Source organism: Leuciscus leuciscus (genome assembly GCF_965113295.1).
Source record: "Leuciscus leuciscus genome assembly, chromosome: 18".
In the NCBI taxonomy this organism is placed as follows: domain Eukaryota; kingdom Metazoa; phylum Chordata; class Actinopteri; order Cypriniformes; family Leuciscidae; genus Leuciscus; species Leuciscus leuciscus.
This window is the reverse complement of record NC_138742.1, coordinates 18,504,447-18,520,761: the sequence shown is the minus strand read 5'-3', so window position 1 is coordinate 18,520,761 and position 16,315 is coordinate 18,504,447. Positions and strand designations below refer to the sequence as shown.

Genomic DNA, 16,315 nt, shown 5'->3' with positions numbered 1-16,315 from the left:
ATATCAACATGATAATTCACATACTGTAGGAATAGCTGTTTTTCTATTGCACATTTAGATTTTTAACATGACATTCTTTGTGTGCTACAAGTGTGTGGAGATCAGTAAATTGTGTCTTGTTTATCTGGTCAATGACTGCTGAGTATTATTTGCAAATTAAATGGTTGAACACTAATAATGCAAATAACTGAGAATTGAAAGCTGGTAAATTAAACCCATTCCTCATTTCTCTGATTGACATGCACTGGAAAAAACTACAAAATGTTAAAAGAACAATGAATGAGACAAATAATAATCCAGTTTATACTGCAGCATGCATTAGTGTATTGTATACACTCATGTCTGAGCTATGAATAGAATGCATATCATGTGACCAAAATATCCAAAGCAAAAATCTCAATTAGTTACATTTACATTATTAACAAATTGCAAATGCTTTTTTATAGGCTACTTCTAAACACTATCAGGCACTATTTACCAAAGCAATTCCTTTTACACTTAGATTAACCCTTCAATTTGCAACAATTTCAGTTTTTCTTCAATATTTAATATTAAAAAAATACAAAAAAAATTATCACACACAATTTATCTTCATTGTAAAGGACACCTGGTGGTCTTCTCATCACATGCTATAATATTTTTAGGACTGTCTTGCAGCATACAAAACATTTTAAGGGAAATTAACATTAGCATATGCTAATCTGTCATTAAAGATTTTATTAAGGTTGCTTTACATGTCATCTTATTAATAAGAAATTGCCATGTTTATTGAAATTTTCAAGATGTACAGAAATGATTCTTAAATAATAATAAAACCTTGTGTCTTCCATTAAAGATTTAATAAATCTTTAATGTTCAACAACTGAAAAACAAAAAAACTATAATAATGTTACAAATCATCTTTGAAATGATTTCAAAGTCTTGCAACTGCAAAAACACGGAGAAATCAGAAAAGTGGGCTTAGATTTTACAACAGGGCCATAATTTACAGACAAGAAGAAACACTTTTAACGTCGATAGAACAAAATAACATAGCAACCGATGGCCTTGTTAAGACCCATAATTGGCCTCGTCAAAGGCTTTGCGAGCCTTTTTCAACTCCTCGTTCATGGTGAGCAAGTCCTTCACTCTCGCAAACTTTCTAGGGTCCTTGCGAATGAGAAAGACGATGTCCTCCACCTGCACACGGCCCTGACGCCCTATAGACATCGCCTTGTGTGTCATCTCCGTGATGAACTCGATGACCAGATCCTCCAGTATGTCCACTGATTCGGTGTACGGATTTTGGTCGTCTCCAAACCCATACATCATGCAGCGAAGCTCCTTCGAAAAGAGCCGCTTTCTTTTACCTTGGCCCGAATCTACCCCGTTACCCCCGTCGTCTAAATCCTCGTCAAAACCAGGATCTTCCTCTTCCTCAGCCATTCTTTAAACGAAATACAATGCGCTGATTAGAGACAGCCATTTAAACACAAGAGTAAATATTCTATTTTATAAAAAGACTAACAGGCACCGTGTTAAGGTATAATATAACTTACATGTGGAAAAATCGAACGGCAAAACAAAACACCCCAACCAGCAAATGCAAAGACAGGAAATTTTGTTCATTCATTTACATCTAACACGACACAGAAGGAGACATTACGACCGTCAGCGCCACCTAGAGTTCTGGATGACGCATACAGTGTAAAGTTCGAAACATTTCCCGGAAAAGTGATTCTTTTACGTCACAACGTGGCATTCTTTCTTTGCTCCAAACAAAGTGAACCGTAAATTTCACATGCACAAAAGAAAAATGAATAATTTTAAACTGTTTAAAGTTATATACGGTTGTATATGTCTTATTCAGTTTATTGACTCTAAGTGTAGTGATAAAAAAGCCTATTTAATTTTTTATTGTATTTGGTAAAGAGTTAAAGACAACTGTAAAGTAAAACATTGAACTGGCTTATTTATTTAGCTTAATCTTATTTTTTTTTATTTGATGAGTTGTCGGTTCAGTTTGATTCAGTCCGATTCGAGAACGATTTGGTCTAGACCGGTTCAACTGATTCACCAAAAAGATCCAACAGAAAAAAAATAACGAATCTAACAGAGCTAACGCGCAGCTGATAGCAGCATTCTGCGATATTACTCGCTCAGTTCACAGTGGCTTGGGCAAATAATTGGAGATTTTGCACACAGGAAGAATATGATATTAATACATATTTAATTTCAAAACATCTCGAGTAATCTGCTTAGATTTCAAATTTTCCCGGGATTGCAGCGCATGTGTCAGCAGAGCAACGTCCACGTCATAGCCGAAGTAACTACACATGGGTGTCTGACTGACTGAAGGTTAGGTTCACAAACAAGTTATTTGAATTGCACAATTCTATGGAAGATTCGCGCGCTAATGTCACCCTAGTGCTGTGAGAAGAAGCACGCCTGCAAATGATGGTTACATAGTGTTTAATGCTACCAGCTTTTCGTTTACAAGGACTATGTAAACAGTGAGGTAAGAACATATGTGATCACCGACCTTAGCTAGTACTGGTTAGCTGTAAATGGCACAGTCAGCGTGCTCAAACTGTCAAAACATCAGTGTGGTAACAAGGGTTTAAGTGCTCGCGAGGGCTTAGGACAGCATTTTATTAAAAAAGAAACCTTGCATTTATTGCTTAAATAACTAACAAAACAAGATATCGTACGTTTCAGCAGGTTCTTTACCAGTCATTATAACGGTAACGGTACAGCTGTTTTGTTGCACTCTTCAACAAGTGCTTCTCTGATCAATACGACACACTCGCGCACATTGAGAAATATTGGCCCTGCATGTTCTTAACAACCTACTCAGAGTTTGATTTTCCTCATGTTAACATACTTAGTGACTGACTCTGGTTCTTGTTACCTTCCTTTCTTTTTTTACACTGCTTAGCTGCGCCTTGTTGTATCCGGGTTGTCCAGGATGGCGTGGCCGATGCAGTTCCTCTGTAGGGCGCTGCGCACTGTGGGCCTGGTGCTTTTCTACTATGTGTTTTCCATTGGCATAACGTTCTACAACAAGTGGCTCATGAAGGTGAGTTGTAGTTCATTAGCATAAAAATCCACCTTTTCCTTCTTGAAACTTGATTTTGAGTTTTTTTTTATTGTTTTGTTTTGAAGAGAGCACTTATTTGTTCTGTTTGGTTTTGTATAATGTCTGTTTTTATGTTTTTGTCATTTGCCCCAGGACTTCCACTTTCCTCTGTTCATGACCCTGGTCCATCTTGCTATAATATTCTGTTTCTCTACACTGACACGCTTTGCCATGCAGTGCTGGACGGGAAAGCCTCGAGTTATCCTTCCTTGGAAGGTTTACCTTTCTAAAGTAGCCCCAACAGGTGAACATTTTTCCTTTTTTTTTTGTTTTGGAAAAAGTCGTCAGTGAGTCCAAAGACCAGAAATGTGTTTGAATGTGTGTCATAATGGTTGGTGAAGAGATTAACAAAAAGATAGCCGGTTTTATCTAACACAGTTTGGGAGGGTGAAGTCCACATTGATTGTGTCAAGAACGGAGAGAATCTAATTGCTTGATTTTCTCTGCTTGAATATTCGGGGGTCTTGTCCACAAGACCATTATCTTTTGCTTTCTATTAATTAACCACACCCTCAGCGTCATACATTCATGATCAATTCATGTTCAGGTTTTACCATTATTTCATCCTGGCAAAATTTTTTATTATTGTGAGTGTGTTTCATAATATCTATACAACTGTTTATCTTTGTCCATCAGCCCTGGCGACAGCGCTGGATATTGGACTGTCCAACTGGAGCTTCCTTTTCATCACTATTAGTTTGTAAGCATGTTGTTTATTATTACCTTCAAAAAAAATCCCGTAACCCTAAGTAATACAGTCAGTCAAAAAAATGTTGTAGATATTCTTAGTCTTAGATGTGCAATCATATTTTTTTATTGCATACTTGATTCTGATTGGTCGGTCATTTGATTGTGCGGTCAAATATTTTGTTTAATGACCATTAAAATGATAAAAATGTATGAATCAATGTACGGTATATATTAGTGTTGTTTCTGACAATCTATTGTCTCGTATGACACTCTTTCTCACAAAATTGGGTAATTTAAAATAAATATTAATGTCGTCTTCATTTATTAATATATTTGGTATTAAGTAGTTCTATGATTAATGAGAAAATGTAAAATCAGATGGTCATTATTGCAAAATAATCCTCTGACATCGTCTGGTAAGATTGTCTTACAATTTGCATACTAAATTGTAATTGGTCTTCTGTGCTTATATTTAAACAATTCAGATCCACCTTGTATGGAGCTAACAAGAAACTAAATGTGTGTTGAGCGTCATGACAGCGGTAATTCCGCTCTGATGTAGCATTTATTTTAGAATCCTAACAGATTTTTAAACACTAGGCATCATACAGTTGCCAACTTTATAAATGGTTACAGAGACAAACTGGGCATCACTAAATGACTGAGCATCACGTACTACCAAACATTCAAGTCATTCCAAATGAAACCAACTCACGCAGAAACATGCGTCTCATTGTTAGGAGATGCATGACAATGAAAACTTTAAAATATCGAACATTGATTTTCCCTGAATGGATGGGATCAAACTCTGAAGCTAAAAAACTGAGTAATGTAGTTTATTCCAGGCTTAACTTGTATGCTATTCTTGACCTGTGTTACAAGTACTGGCCTTTGCTTCAGGAAATGCAAGTTAAATTAAAACTACTTGGGATTTTTGGGTTTCCTGTAGGTACACCATGACCAAGTCTTCAGCTGTTCTCTTCATTCTCTTTTTCTCCCTGGTCTTCAAACTTGAGGAGCCGGTAAGTGTGTTTATACACTTGATTCTTGAATAAAGGAGTAAAGAAAAGGAAGCTATCGTTCAAAAGAAGCTATCTTTACTTCAGACACATTAAACATACATTTTGCATATGTAAAGTTTTCATCAAGGTGCAGCAACGTGCAGTATTGCAGACATTTGAAGACTTCACATATAAAAAGTCCATCTGTCATTTCTTTTACTTTTAAATTAGCATTTTTATCAGGCTCTAAGTTTAGGTTCAGTAATTTCACTTTAATGGCAATGAAAAGGTCAATTATTTAAATGGCTTATTTTCAAAATGCTTAAAGGTATAGCGGAGGATGTTTTACTTCCTGGTGGGTAGTCTAAACTATTGGTCCTCCTAATTGTCAATCATTCTGGTGAATCAATCAAACTTTTCAAAAAGTGGAGAGGGCGGGTCTTATCTAAAATTTGGAAAGATCCTCCGCTATACCTTTAAAAAAAAAGCATTTTACATTGAAATGTAAAAATAAAAAGGTTCTCTGCCCATATCTGTTTACATTATAATCATACCCCCCCCCCCCCCCCCCCCAATGCTGTAAGAGCTTTTTGAGTGGTCACACTGAGACTGTGTTACCCCCCATTGTGTTTTTCTTTTCAAATTTTTCTGCATTTGGCTGAGCAGTTTGTATGACAAGCCCAGTAGTAAGCAATTTCGGTTCTTTAGAGCCTGCAGAGTAGCTCCAGGCTTAATTGTACAGCTGTATACCTAAAGAAAAAAGGGACTGTACTTTACCACCCACTTAAAATCCTGAAAAAGAATTCAAATTAGAAAATAATTTCTAGTTTTATGGAGCTCTTGGCTGTGTGAACCATTTGGTTTACATCTTTAGAGGACACAGATTAAGTTGATTGCATCTGAGGGTTTGAAATTAACTAACTTTTATTTAATTCACCAGCCAAAACGAGAAAACAACTCCTTTTTCCGTTTTTCCGAAATTATGACTTGATTTTTGGTTTTCCCGTTTTTGCACGGAAATCAGAAAAACCACTTGATATTCCGATTTTCCCCTGTGGGTGGTGCTAAATCTGATTGGCAGGATATGCATGCATTATTTTTCAAATTAAGAGTTTACCCACACTGTAAACCAAAATATTTTTAAGGATGGCCTGAGCAGGAGTATATCGGGAAGATATAAGGGATATCTATTGGCAAGGGAAGGCAAAAGTAACCTATATTGCTAAAGGAATGCAATATAAACTAAAAGGAGGGCCTTCTCTCCATTCTGACTTTTGTCTGATAACCACCCTGAGAACTGTCAATGTTTGAACATGTTTACATTTAGGCTATTTCAATAGATTGTTTTCAGTCAGTTAAGCCAAATAATTGGGCGACAAATAGCATGCATATAGACTATTCATTTTATAGGTTTACAAATACAGTGTGGGTAAACTCTTAATTTGAAAAATAATGAATGCATATCCTGCCAATTAGATTTAGCACCACCCACAGGGGAAAATCGGAATATCAAGTGGTTTTTCGGATTTCCGTGCAAGAACGGGAAAACCAAAAATCAGCTCATCATTTCGTTTTTTAGTTTTGAAAGCAAAAACAAATGAACAAAGATACCTGGACCGTAGGCCAGCCGGCAGTTAGTATCACACTGGTTCCCTTTGTAAGAGCACAATTATAAGCATATTGAGGTTGCAAACGCAGACTGAGCTAATGATGTCGTAGAATAAAACGTGAAAGTGTCTTGAGCTTGTTCACCACAGACCTTATGACCAAGTCTTGGTGTGAGGAGATCATTGAAAGTTTCTGAAATGTTCACTGAACTGTGTTAGCATTCACAAATTCCAGACAGTAAACGGATGCCCGATCTATTTCCGATGTATTCCAAGCGCTGGCTACTTCTGATACGAAGGTCAAATGGATTTGCTTGACAACAGTCACGTCCGGTGTATAGGGTGATCACCTGTCCCACATTTAGCTTGAGCCGGTCAAAATTAACTGTTTATTAGTGATTTAAAATGTTATCATCCAAATTGATGGCAAATATGCTTTCCAGCTAATGTAAATCAGTCTTTACATAAGTAATAATAGTAGTACATTTATCTCTCACACGTGTCCCGCATTGTCCTGCTAAATCACATGTACTGTCCTGCAACTCAGCAATAACCAGGTGATCACCCTACCGGTGTAGACGCGGTGTAAGGCTCTAGTCACTGCCACAACTGAAAATACACATATTTGTTTTAGTCTGGACAGTTTAATAGGATAATAATAATATTTGTAGCTTTTTTATGGCAAGCAATCAGTATTGCTTGCAGGTGCCAATCCATCCAAGTGTTTTAAGAGGGTAAAATCATGACAGTATAAATCAGACCGCTTTTGATTTTAGCTGCATTAAAGACCCAATGAAATGTCATGAATGCAGTTTTATTTTTTTGTGTTGATGTATTTCTTATTCAAACAGGATGTTGGGGCGAGAGATATTGAAGGACTTGACCCCTTTTTTGGCTTGGTGTTTGTTGTAGGTAATGTGTCCTGCCTTACTCTTTTGAACCCAACAGAACCCATTCCTGATCCTGGTGGTGTTGCTGATAGCCAGCGGTCTGTTCATGTTCACTCTCAAGTCAACTCAGTTTAATCTGGAGGGTTTCCTTATGGTCTTGTTGGCCTCTTTTATCGGAGGGATCCGCTGGACTCTGACTCAAGTGCTCATGCAGAAAGCAGAGCTTGGTAAGTCTTGGTGTGAGGAGAACATTGAAAGTTTCTGTTAAGATTGCTGAACTGTGTCAGCATGTTGTTATGACCTGTGTTTGGTCTGTATGGTGAAGTGTTGTATTCTCGTGACTCTTATGTCCTTCTCTTTGCCATACAGGGCTTCAGAACCCCATAGACACCATGTACCATCTACAGCCCCTCATGTTCCTGAGCCTCTTTCCTCTGTTTCTTCTCAATGAGGGTCAGTCAGCTATTTTAAGCTGTATTTTATTAATTTGTCTTCCCTAAGGGTTATCTCACAAAGAAATGTCATGGTTGTATTTCACCTCAAAATAAAAAAGAACACATTATGCAATTGTAATGAGCAAAAATCTCATCCTGTCTCTAAACAATAAAAAAAAAAAAAATTATCTTACAGGGTTTCTGCGGGTCTTAAAAAGTTTCAATTCATCCTTGCACAAATTAAGGTCCTAAATTCATAAAGTCATGGCATTAAATGTAGACTGGGTAAACCTGTACATTCTTCTATCCTGCTTTCGTTACAGATTTGCGGGGACCAATCACAAACTGGCTTATCCGCTTATCGACAATGCTCAATGGCTTCTTTAGTTTAGCAAACAAATAGCTCGAGTGGGTGTAAATACCACTCACTTTCATGTTTTTTTTGCACAACCTGCAAAAATCGCTCTATGCCATTGCTGCTTCTGCAAACTCCTGATCAATGCTCCAAACCAACACGTTTGTTGACACGTTTCCTGTCTGGAGTTTTCGCTGGATCGTTGGTCTGATTGGTTGAAGGACTATCCAATTGCGTACAGAGTCATTTGAACTATGCCTGTTGATCACGCCTCTTGTGCAGTAGAAAATACAGAGCAGACTCCCCAGACTAATGTTCAATCTTAAAAGATTGAGCTTGGTCTGGTGATAGCCAGACTAATTAAATGTTGCATGCATTGCAAAAAATGTATATCTTCCTCAGTATTTTTACCTGAACATCTTTAAATCAAGATACATTTACATGAGATGCTAATGTAAAATGTCTAGAATTTTTTTGTTTTTGCTTCAAACAAGAACAAATATCTGTCAATGAATTAAAATGAGTTCCCTTAAAATTAAGTTGATTTTTCTGAGCCCATTGGTAGATATTTGTACTTGTTTTAATCATAAAATCAGTAATCATAAAATCAGTTTCACAGGAAACAAGAAATCATAAAAAAATATATTATTTTGCATCTCTTGTAAATGCATCTTGATTTAGGAATCTTTAGACATTTGCACTGGAAAACAAGACAAGAATACTTTTTTGCGGTGTGATCAAAAGGTACAGTAAATGTTTTTTTCATATTCTAGTGCCACGGTTGTCAAACTGGGGTACGCGTACCCCCAGGGGTACGTGGACTGATTTCAGGGGGTACGCGAATTGCCGGTAATCTTGACAACCGCACCACCGCGGTGGCTGAGTAGTACCGGCGGTGGTTTGCCCAAAAAAATGAATGCTGTTTTACATTAATATTATGACACACAAAGCTTTGTTTACAAAATAAATAATAGGTTAGCAATTAAATGTTATATCGCAGCCATGGAAAAGTTTGAATTCATGACGAATGAGAGAGTTGTGCGTGAGCCCATAAACTTAAGCTTTTTCGGCTTTGAATTCTGGTTTGCAATCTGGTCATCCGATTATTAGCGAATTTAAAAATATTCCATTAGTTATTCCTTATAGAGAGCTTGAACCGTCTACTTTTAAACAAAACAATTCAAAACGAAAATAAACCGACTAGCATATGCATGCAATCCGTATGAAGTGTGCATTTCTCTAGGCGCGTTCACTGCGAAGATGACGAGTCAGCATCGTCAACAACTAACTAACACTGACACAAAAAAACAAACACTTTATTAATAAACTATTCAAATGTCTCGTTGCTATATTTGACACATTCATTACTTTTGCCGGCTCTTTGTGACAGCTGTTATGTGCGTTATTGGCAGCGTCACCCTCTGGTTACATGAACTCGTCACCACCGCATCAGCACCAGAACATGGAGATTTTATTTTAGAGAATGATTGCACAACAGACATTAGAACATTAGATATTCTATAATTAAATCAACTAATCGAATATTCAAAAATCGTTACTCATCCCTGCATGGAATCTCTTGTTTCTTTTCCCATATCTTCACTCGCGTCTCACCCATTTCCAAAGGGGATTATAAACGTTTCTTCCTTTGTTCGCTTTTAGGTCGATTATTTTCGTATTCTTTAGCTGTGTTAGGACAGATAGCCTACATTTTTACTAGTACGTCAAATTCTTTTTAACACAGTTTGTGCTTGTTATTAGACATATGATAATTGGTAAGGCGCGTCAAGTTCATTTGTAAAGCGCGTTTCACACGCGCGGGTGATTTTAGTTTGGCTTTCTCTGGCAGCGCGCAAACATAGCCTAAATGCCATATCAGTGGCTAAATGCCCTTGTGGAAGATAGAATTCGCTCTTCATACCTTTTACAAGTAGAAAACATGAAGAAATCAGAAAATAGATCGATGGTCTCTTGCCTGCTCGTGTCCCACATCCCTCTCAAAGAGCAGAGCGGTAGGCTGTATCACGCGTCTTTGTCTGGTAAATTTAACAAAAGTTTTTTTTTATTTATTTATAAATAGATTCAACTTTATTATATTATGTAAGTTACCAGTATTTACTGATATTTATTTCAATGCTTTACAGGCTTTAGTGTGTTGTTTCTTTGTTTTGTTTTTATTTATTTCAAAACAACCCCCCGACCACCGCAACACCGCCGGTATTTGGGTCCATTACTACCGCGGTGGTAAAAAACTGCCACCGTCACAGCCCTATTTGTATCATATGTTGACTTTTGATTAGATTTGTATCATATGTTTATGATTCTATTCACTATTCTCGACAAAATTGATCAAAATAAATATAAAAAAATATATATAAAAAACTTGTTGTTAACAATTGGTGGTGTTGGGGGTACTCCGGAAGATCTATAATGTCTCAGGGGGTACATGCCTGTTAAAAGTTTGGGAACCACTGTTCTAGTGGTTGGGAGCAGAGCGATTCAAGCTACTTTTTTAATTAAAAAGCAATGGATATCTGGATATCCTAGACAATTACATTTAGAGAACATATTGACGTATTGGGTTCCCTTCAATTTATTCCTTACATTTTCTTAAAAGGTCTTCAAAAACACTTCATGAACCTTGCAGAAACCCTGAGCTTTGATTCAGTGCAACTAATATTACCATAACATGTACTTATAGTTATACTTTACAATTTACATATCATATATTTTCCCCCTTTGAAATAAAATTCACAAATACATCTTAATGGTTCTAAAATATGTTTCAACTACGTTATTCAATATATAATTTATGTTTTCTCCTGGGGTAAAATAAATAAAGAAATAAATCACCTGGACCTTTTTTGCCATTTGCTATGTTTCTTGGTTACCAGTGCATTTGTGTCTCAAGTAACCTGTTGCTTGCCTGTTTCTTCATCTTGTCATTCATGAGTAGGACTGAGTGTGAGCACCACAGAGAAGCTCTTCAGGGTCAGTGAGCTCTCACACCTGCTCTACACTCTGGTGACTCTGTCTGTGGGTGGCATGCTGGCATTTGGACTGGGCTTTTCCGAGTTCCTGCTGGTGTCCCGCACATCCAGCCTCACGCTATCCATTGCAGGCATTTTTAAGGTGAGAATACATCTTAAGGATTTTCTTATTTGCTTTTATATTACTATAAATAATATAAAAAGCTGCAGAAGCTCTTTGCTTCTTCATCTTAATGTCCATTTCTCATTAGCTCTGCTAGGTTTTAAAGCCTTCAGTAGACTTAAGCCATTCATATTCTTCACAAAGACATTCTCTCTGTCTCTCTCTGTAGGAGGTGTGCACTCTGCTGCTGGCAGTGGAGTTCATGGGGGATAAAATGAGCACAGTGAACTGGTTGGGCTTTGTTGTGTGTCTCTCTGGCATAACACTACATATTAGCCTCAAAACATTCTATAACAAAGGTAAGACATAATCATAATCCTGATTATGCCTGTAGATGTTTGTAATGCAGTGATTCATACAGGCGTTTGGGTATAATGCTAAAGGCAACTTTAAGTCGCAATGAAATGGAAGTAGCAACACATGTTTTCTTCCCTATTGTGTCATACATTAAAGTGTAACAGATTATGTGAGCATTTTGACATAAAAGGTCATAGTACTATAAAAATATCCTATAAGTTTCAAAACTCAGAAGCTTATTTGTACAAAAACAACTTTTATTGAAACCAAGCTCAGAAAGTGGCTTGTTTGGGAATTTTCACATTGTTACGTCATCGTGTGACGTGTGGAGACCGCCTCTGCAGAAGAACATCAACGCCTACTTCTACAGCATTGCCTCTTTAGCCCCGCCCACCGATTCGCGCATGTCATGTAGTAGAAAATAGGAGACAGAAGAAAACAGGATTACTCCAGCAACAAAACGATAGAGATTCCTCTAAGGATTACAATATATTTTGAAGTGCCAAGTTGTGGAAAAACATCCTTGTGATCTTAACATTAAGAAAGCATGGATGAATTTAATTTTTAACAAAGTTCCAGTCAGAGCACGTCAGTCGTTTGTCCGCTTCATTTTACTGCGGATTCGTTTTTAAACTAGACACAGTTTGACGCAGGCTTTTCAGAGAGACTGAATAAAAGCTTCAGTGAGCAACATCTGTTTTGTCATCAGTAAGACATTATAACACGTTACATTTTACTTAAAACACTACACTGCATATGACAATGTATACGTTTTCACTATCAAATAGGATGAACTACAGTGGGACAAACAATGGCACATTCACGGCACATGGCACATGGTCAGCAGCCATGTCACCCTGTAGCCCAAGACCGGTTGCCCACTGAAGCTAAGCAGGGCTGAGCCTGGTTAGTACCTGGATGGGAGACCTCCTGAGAAAACCAGGTTGCTGCTGGAAGAGGTGTTAGTGAGGCCAGCAGGGGGCGCTCACCCTGTGGTCTGTGTGGGTCCTAACGCCCGAGTGTAGTGACGGGGACACTATACTGTCAGAGAGCACCGTCCTTCGGATGAGACGTAAAACCGAGGTCCTGACTCTCTGTGGTCATTAAAAATCCCATGGCATTTCTCGTAAAGAGTAGGGGTGTAACCCCGGTGTCCTGGCCACATTCCACCCATTGACCCTTACCAATCATGGCCTCCTAATAATCCCCTTACATTGAATTGGCTCTATCACTCTCTCTCCTCTCTCCACCTATAGCTGGTGTGTGGTGAGCGCACTGGCGCCGTTGTACTGTGGCTGCCGTCGCATCATCCAAGTGGATGCTGCACACTGGTGGTGGTTGAGGAGAGATCCCCTGATATGATTGTAAAGCGCTTTGGGTGTACAGCAGTAGTACATATGAAAGCGCTATATAAATACCTCATTCATTCATTCATTCATAATTCTATTTACATTAAAGTAAACACTGCAAGTTATCATTTGTCAATTATAACTCTGGGAACTCCAAGTACTTACACTTTATTTGCCACAACCAAGACTTATAAAGCATTTTCCGAACAACGACGTAACTCGCTGCTTAACTACCTTAGTGCGATGCATCATTGAAGAAATCAACTAGCTAGTCACAACTGTTTCCCGAAACCATATTGTCGCAAATTGGTCGTTCAACCACGTTGGTTAATGATGTCACGAACGTGGTGGAGTAATACCTTCTTTTAATGAATTTTTATGTATTCTAAATTAAAGACACAGGTTGTACTGAATGTCAGCTTGCTTATTTTGCTCAAGATAAGGATTTTTTTTAAGTCCACATGTCATGCAAACTAGAAACTATGCTTCTAACCACAGGTGGAGAGCTGTCGTTCCAACCACACAATTTTGTGATGCTGTTTGCGAATGTTTGTTGGAAGGATGGTTTCGGGAAACACGGACTCGTTGAACTATGCTGATAACGATGGAACTTGCGAACATAGTTGGCCAACGATACTTTTGGGAAACGCACCCCTTTGTAGGACAGTCGATTGGCAGGAGCAGGATTGGGCACCCCTGGTGTAGATGACGACAGTTATTTTAATTTGCAAAACTGTTACCCAATCAAAGCAGTGGCCGTTTACTTCCATGTCTTGAATGCGGCATACCAATCAAAAAGAAAAAGGAAAGAGAGGGTCAAATACAGGATAGAATATAGCCTATTACTTATAAATTAGGATGTTTTTTGATGTAAACATCTTGATAACATTATAAGTGGACCTCACCTCAGAGAACAAAATTAAAGAAAAATGCAGTTCATGACCCCTTTAACCATGTTGTTGCACACCTTTCTCATATCTGTAATGTGAAAAATTCTGTAATGTACTTTTTTTTATTATTATTACTATATATATTTATTATTATCAGCACATTTTAAGAGAGACTTTCACATATAGCCAGTACGGGACCTCTTCTGGCATGATTGAATGCGTTTAATTGAATACATTGCTGTTGTTTCAAGCCTCAGGCTTCTAGAAGAAGAAACTGCTCAAAGCTTGTTTTTGAAACACTAATTGTTTTGTTTTTATGAAGACCATGTAATGGCTGCTCTTAGTGTGTATCTCTGTGTCTTTTTATAGGAAATGGCCCCATGGTGAGACAACTACCAGTCAGAGACAACCCAGACCTTGAGCTTCCACTTCTGCAAACAAAAGATGACTATTGTGAAGACACCAATGATGAAGAGGAGCATGAGATTCTTTACTAGTTTGAGAAAGACATGAATGTCCTAAATATACTCATGGAATGTTCTGCTTTAAAGGCTCATATCAGTGGTCACATTGACCACAGGTACTGAACAAGCCTCAGATATGTTATGAATAAGCATGAGAAGAGACTATACAGCTAATGTACGGGGGTACATTTGTGTTTTCTGTCTCTCCATGATGCTGAGAGGACACTATGGTCTTGGGAAGAGAGGACTCTTAAAAGCCACTGGGTGATTAAAAGGATAGTTCACCCAAACAGTTAATTTCTGTCATCATTTACTTACCCTCTTGTCATTTCAAACCTGTATGACTTTTCTCCTGTGGAACACAAAAGGAGATGTTTTGAAGAGTGTCTTACATAGAAGGAAAGTGGATGGGGACCAGGGACTATCAAGCTCCAAAATTGTAAATCCATATGAACTGTGTGCAATATTCCAAGGCCCCTGAAACCGTATATGATAGACATTCTGCAATAAATAATTAATTTAGCCTTTGAAGAAAAAGTCACACATGTTTTGGAAGACACTAGGGTGAGTAAATTAGACTATTTTAATTTATAGGTAAATTATACCTTTAAAACTGATGTGGCATCAATCGCAGCACAGGACCAATCTCCAAGTGGCCTTACACATTTGTTTACATGACTATAAAGGATTTATTTTACTAAATATAAATTCTATTTCAGTTGCCTACAATAATGATTTCAGTAATTATGACACAGAATGTGTTTTTTTTTTTTTTATTAATAAAATGAACTTTGATTTCTTCTATCATGAATTCCTTCCCTTTTAACTTTCTGAAGGCAGCTTTATGAATGACATGCATTTACTTCATCGCTGAGCAAATGTTATCAACTCTTAGAGAGGGAGGCAGAATTCAGATAAGCAGATTATATAGCCTAATTAGATTTGTTTGGAGTTTTCATTCAGGTGGAGGGAAGTCTATAAATTCATGAACCTGATTGAGTTCATTGAGTTTGTTTAGTGGATTAATCATGAAGTCAAAGAGGGCCTGTTCAGTTCCAAATAGTCTGAAGATCAAGAGAAAACACAGTTGTTTCAGGAGATGGAAACGAATTCCCTAAAGTGGAATTTATGCTTTGGTCTCGCACACATCTACACGTGCAGCCCAAGTAAACTTTATTTAATTATTTTTAAACACATTATGCAACACACTCATTTACATTCGGCACCTCATGGATGCTTTACTGACTGAATTTTTTAATTTTTTATTATTATTATTATCTACGTGTTCAAATCTTAAAGTCTAATTTGGTTAAAGACTGGTACAGTTTCCATGGCTAGTCCCCTCCTCTGATTGTTACTGCCAAAAAAGTTCCATTATAAGTGCAGTAGGGCGAGACCAGGTATGGTTGTAACACTTCTTGCTTCAGCATCTGTAACTCAATGAATTTATGAGCTTGAGTCCTCAAACTTTTATAGAAAGTAGGCACATTTGTTTACTACAAAGCCTGTAAAGAACATGTAGGACTAACAAAAAAAAAGTGTAAATTTGTGTGTCTGTGTGTGAATATTCTCAATCTGAAAAATCTGTGTTTTTAACGGAAACTGCATAGGGAATATTTTACCCACACTTCCTTTGGCTTTGAGTTGCTAAATGGCTGCATACAGGCAACATAAAAGTGTTCATTGTCTGAGGTCTCAGAATCCTCACCACTGGCTTTCAACATTGTCGTCGCAACTGATCTGACTGACCTGAAACCTCATCAAAAAAAAAAAACTGTAAAATCATTAAAAATAAACAGTTTTTAGTTTTATGTTAGGTGGGATGGTTGTTACACTTTTTAAAGATACGTTACTGTTACCTACCCCACCCTGTCAGCCATAACCTGATCTAGCTGTATTAGCATAATGGTTTGAAATTGGCAGGTTAAAAATGCATCACAGAGAAACTACAATTTAATCTAATAAAAGTTGTATGATTTTAGCTGCAAAAGTCTTTGCAGAACAGCTGATATAGGCCTACCCAGAGCCAACCACCCTGAGTATATGTATATTCCCCGCCTCTATATT

At 37.5% G+C, this 16,315-nt stretch overlaps 2 protein-coding genes across 3 annotated transcripts; one reads left to right on the top strand and one right to left on the bottom strand.

Moving 5' to 3' along the window:
- Positions 1-280: 280 nt before the first annotated feature.
- Positions 281-2,976, bottom strand: taf13 (TATA-box binding protein associated factor 13). Of its 2 annotated transcripts, none has more exons than XM_082145496.1 (2): positions 2,891-2,976; positions 281-1,426 (listed from the first exon to the last, which is right to left on the bottom strand). In XM_082145496.1, exon 2 carries the CDS (start codon positions 1,423-1,425, stop codon positions 1,051-1,053), a length of 375 nt encoding a protein of 124 aa, XP_082001622.1. In that variant the 5' UTR covers position 1,426; positions 2,891-2,976; the 3' UTR covers positions 281-1,050. The 2 variants fall into 2 exon arrangements, with proteins under 2 accessions (XP_082001622.1, XP_082001621.1); XM_082145495.1 differs by lacking the exon at positions 2,891-2,976 and adding an exon at positions 1,539-1,695.
- Positions 2,926-15,052, top strand: LOC309480827 (solute carrier family 35 member C2-like). Its single transcript, XM_082145491.1, has 9 exons — positions 2,926-3,058; positions 3,212-3,362; positions 3,755-3,818; positions 4,758-4,830; positions 7,365-7,533; positions 7,676-7,759; positions 11,052-11,227; positions 11,418-11,547; positions 14,154-15,052. Exons 1-9 carry the CDS (start codon positions 2,948-2,950, stop codon positions 14,279-14,281), a joined length of 1,086 nt encoding a protein of 361 aa, XP_082001617.1. The 5' UTR covers positions 2,926-2,947; the 3' UTR covers positions 14,282-15,052.
- Positions 15,053-16,315: the final 1,263 nt, after the last annotated feature.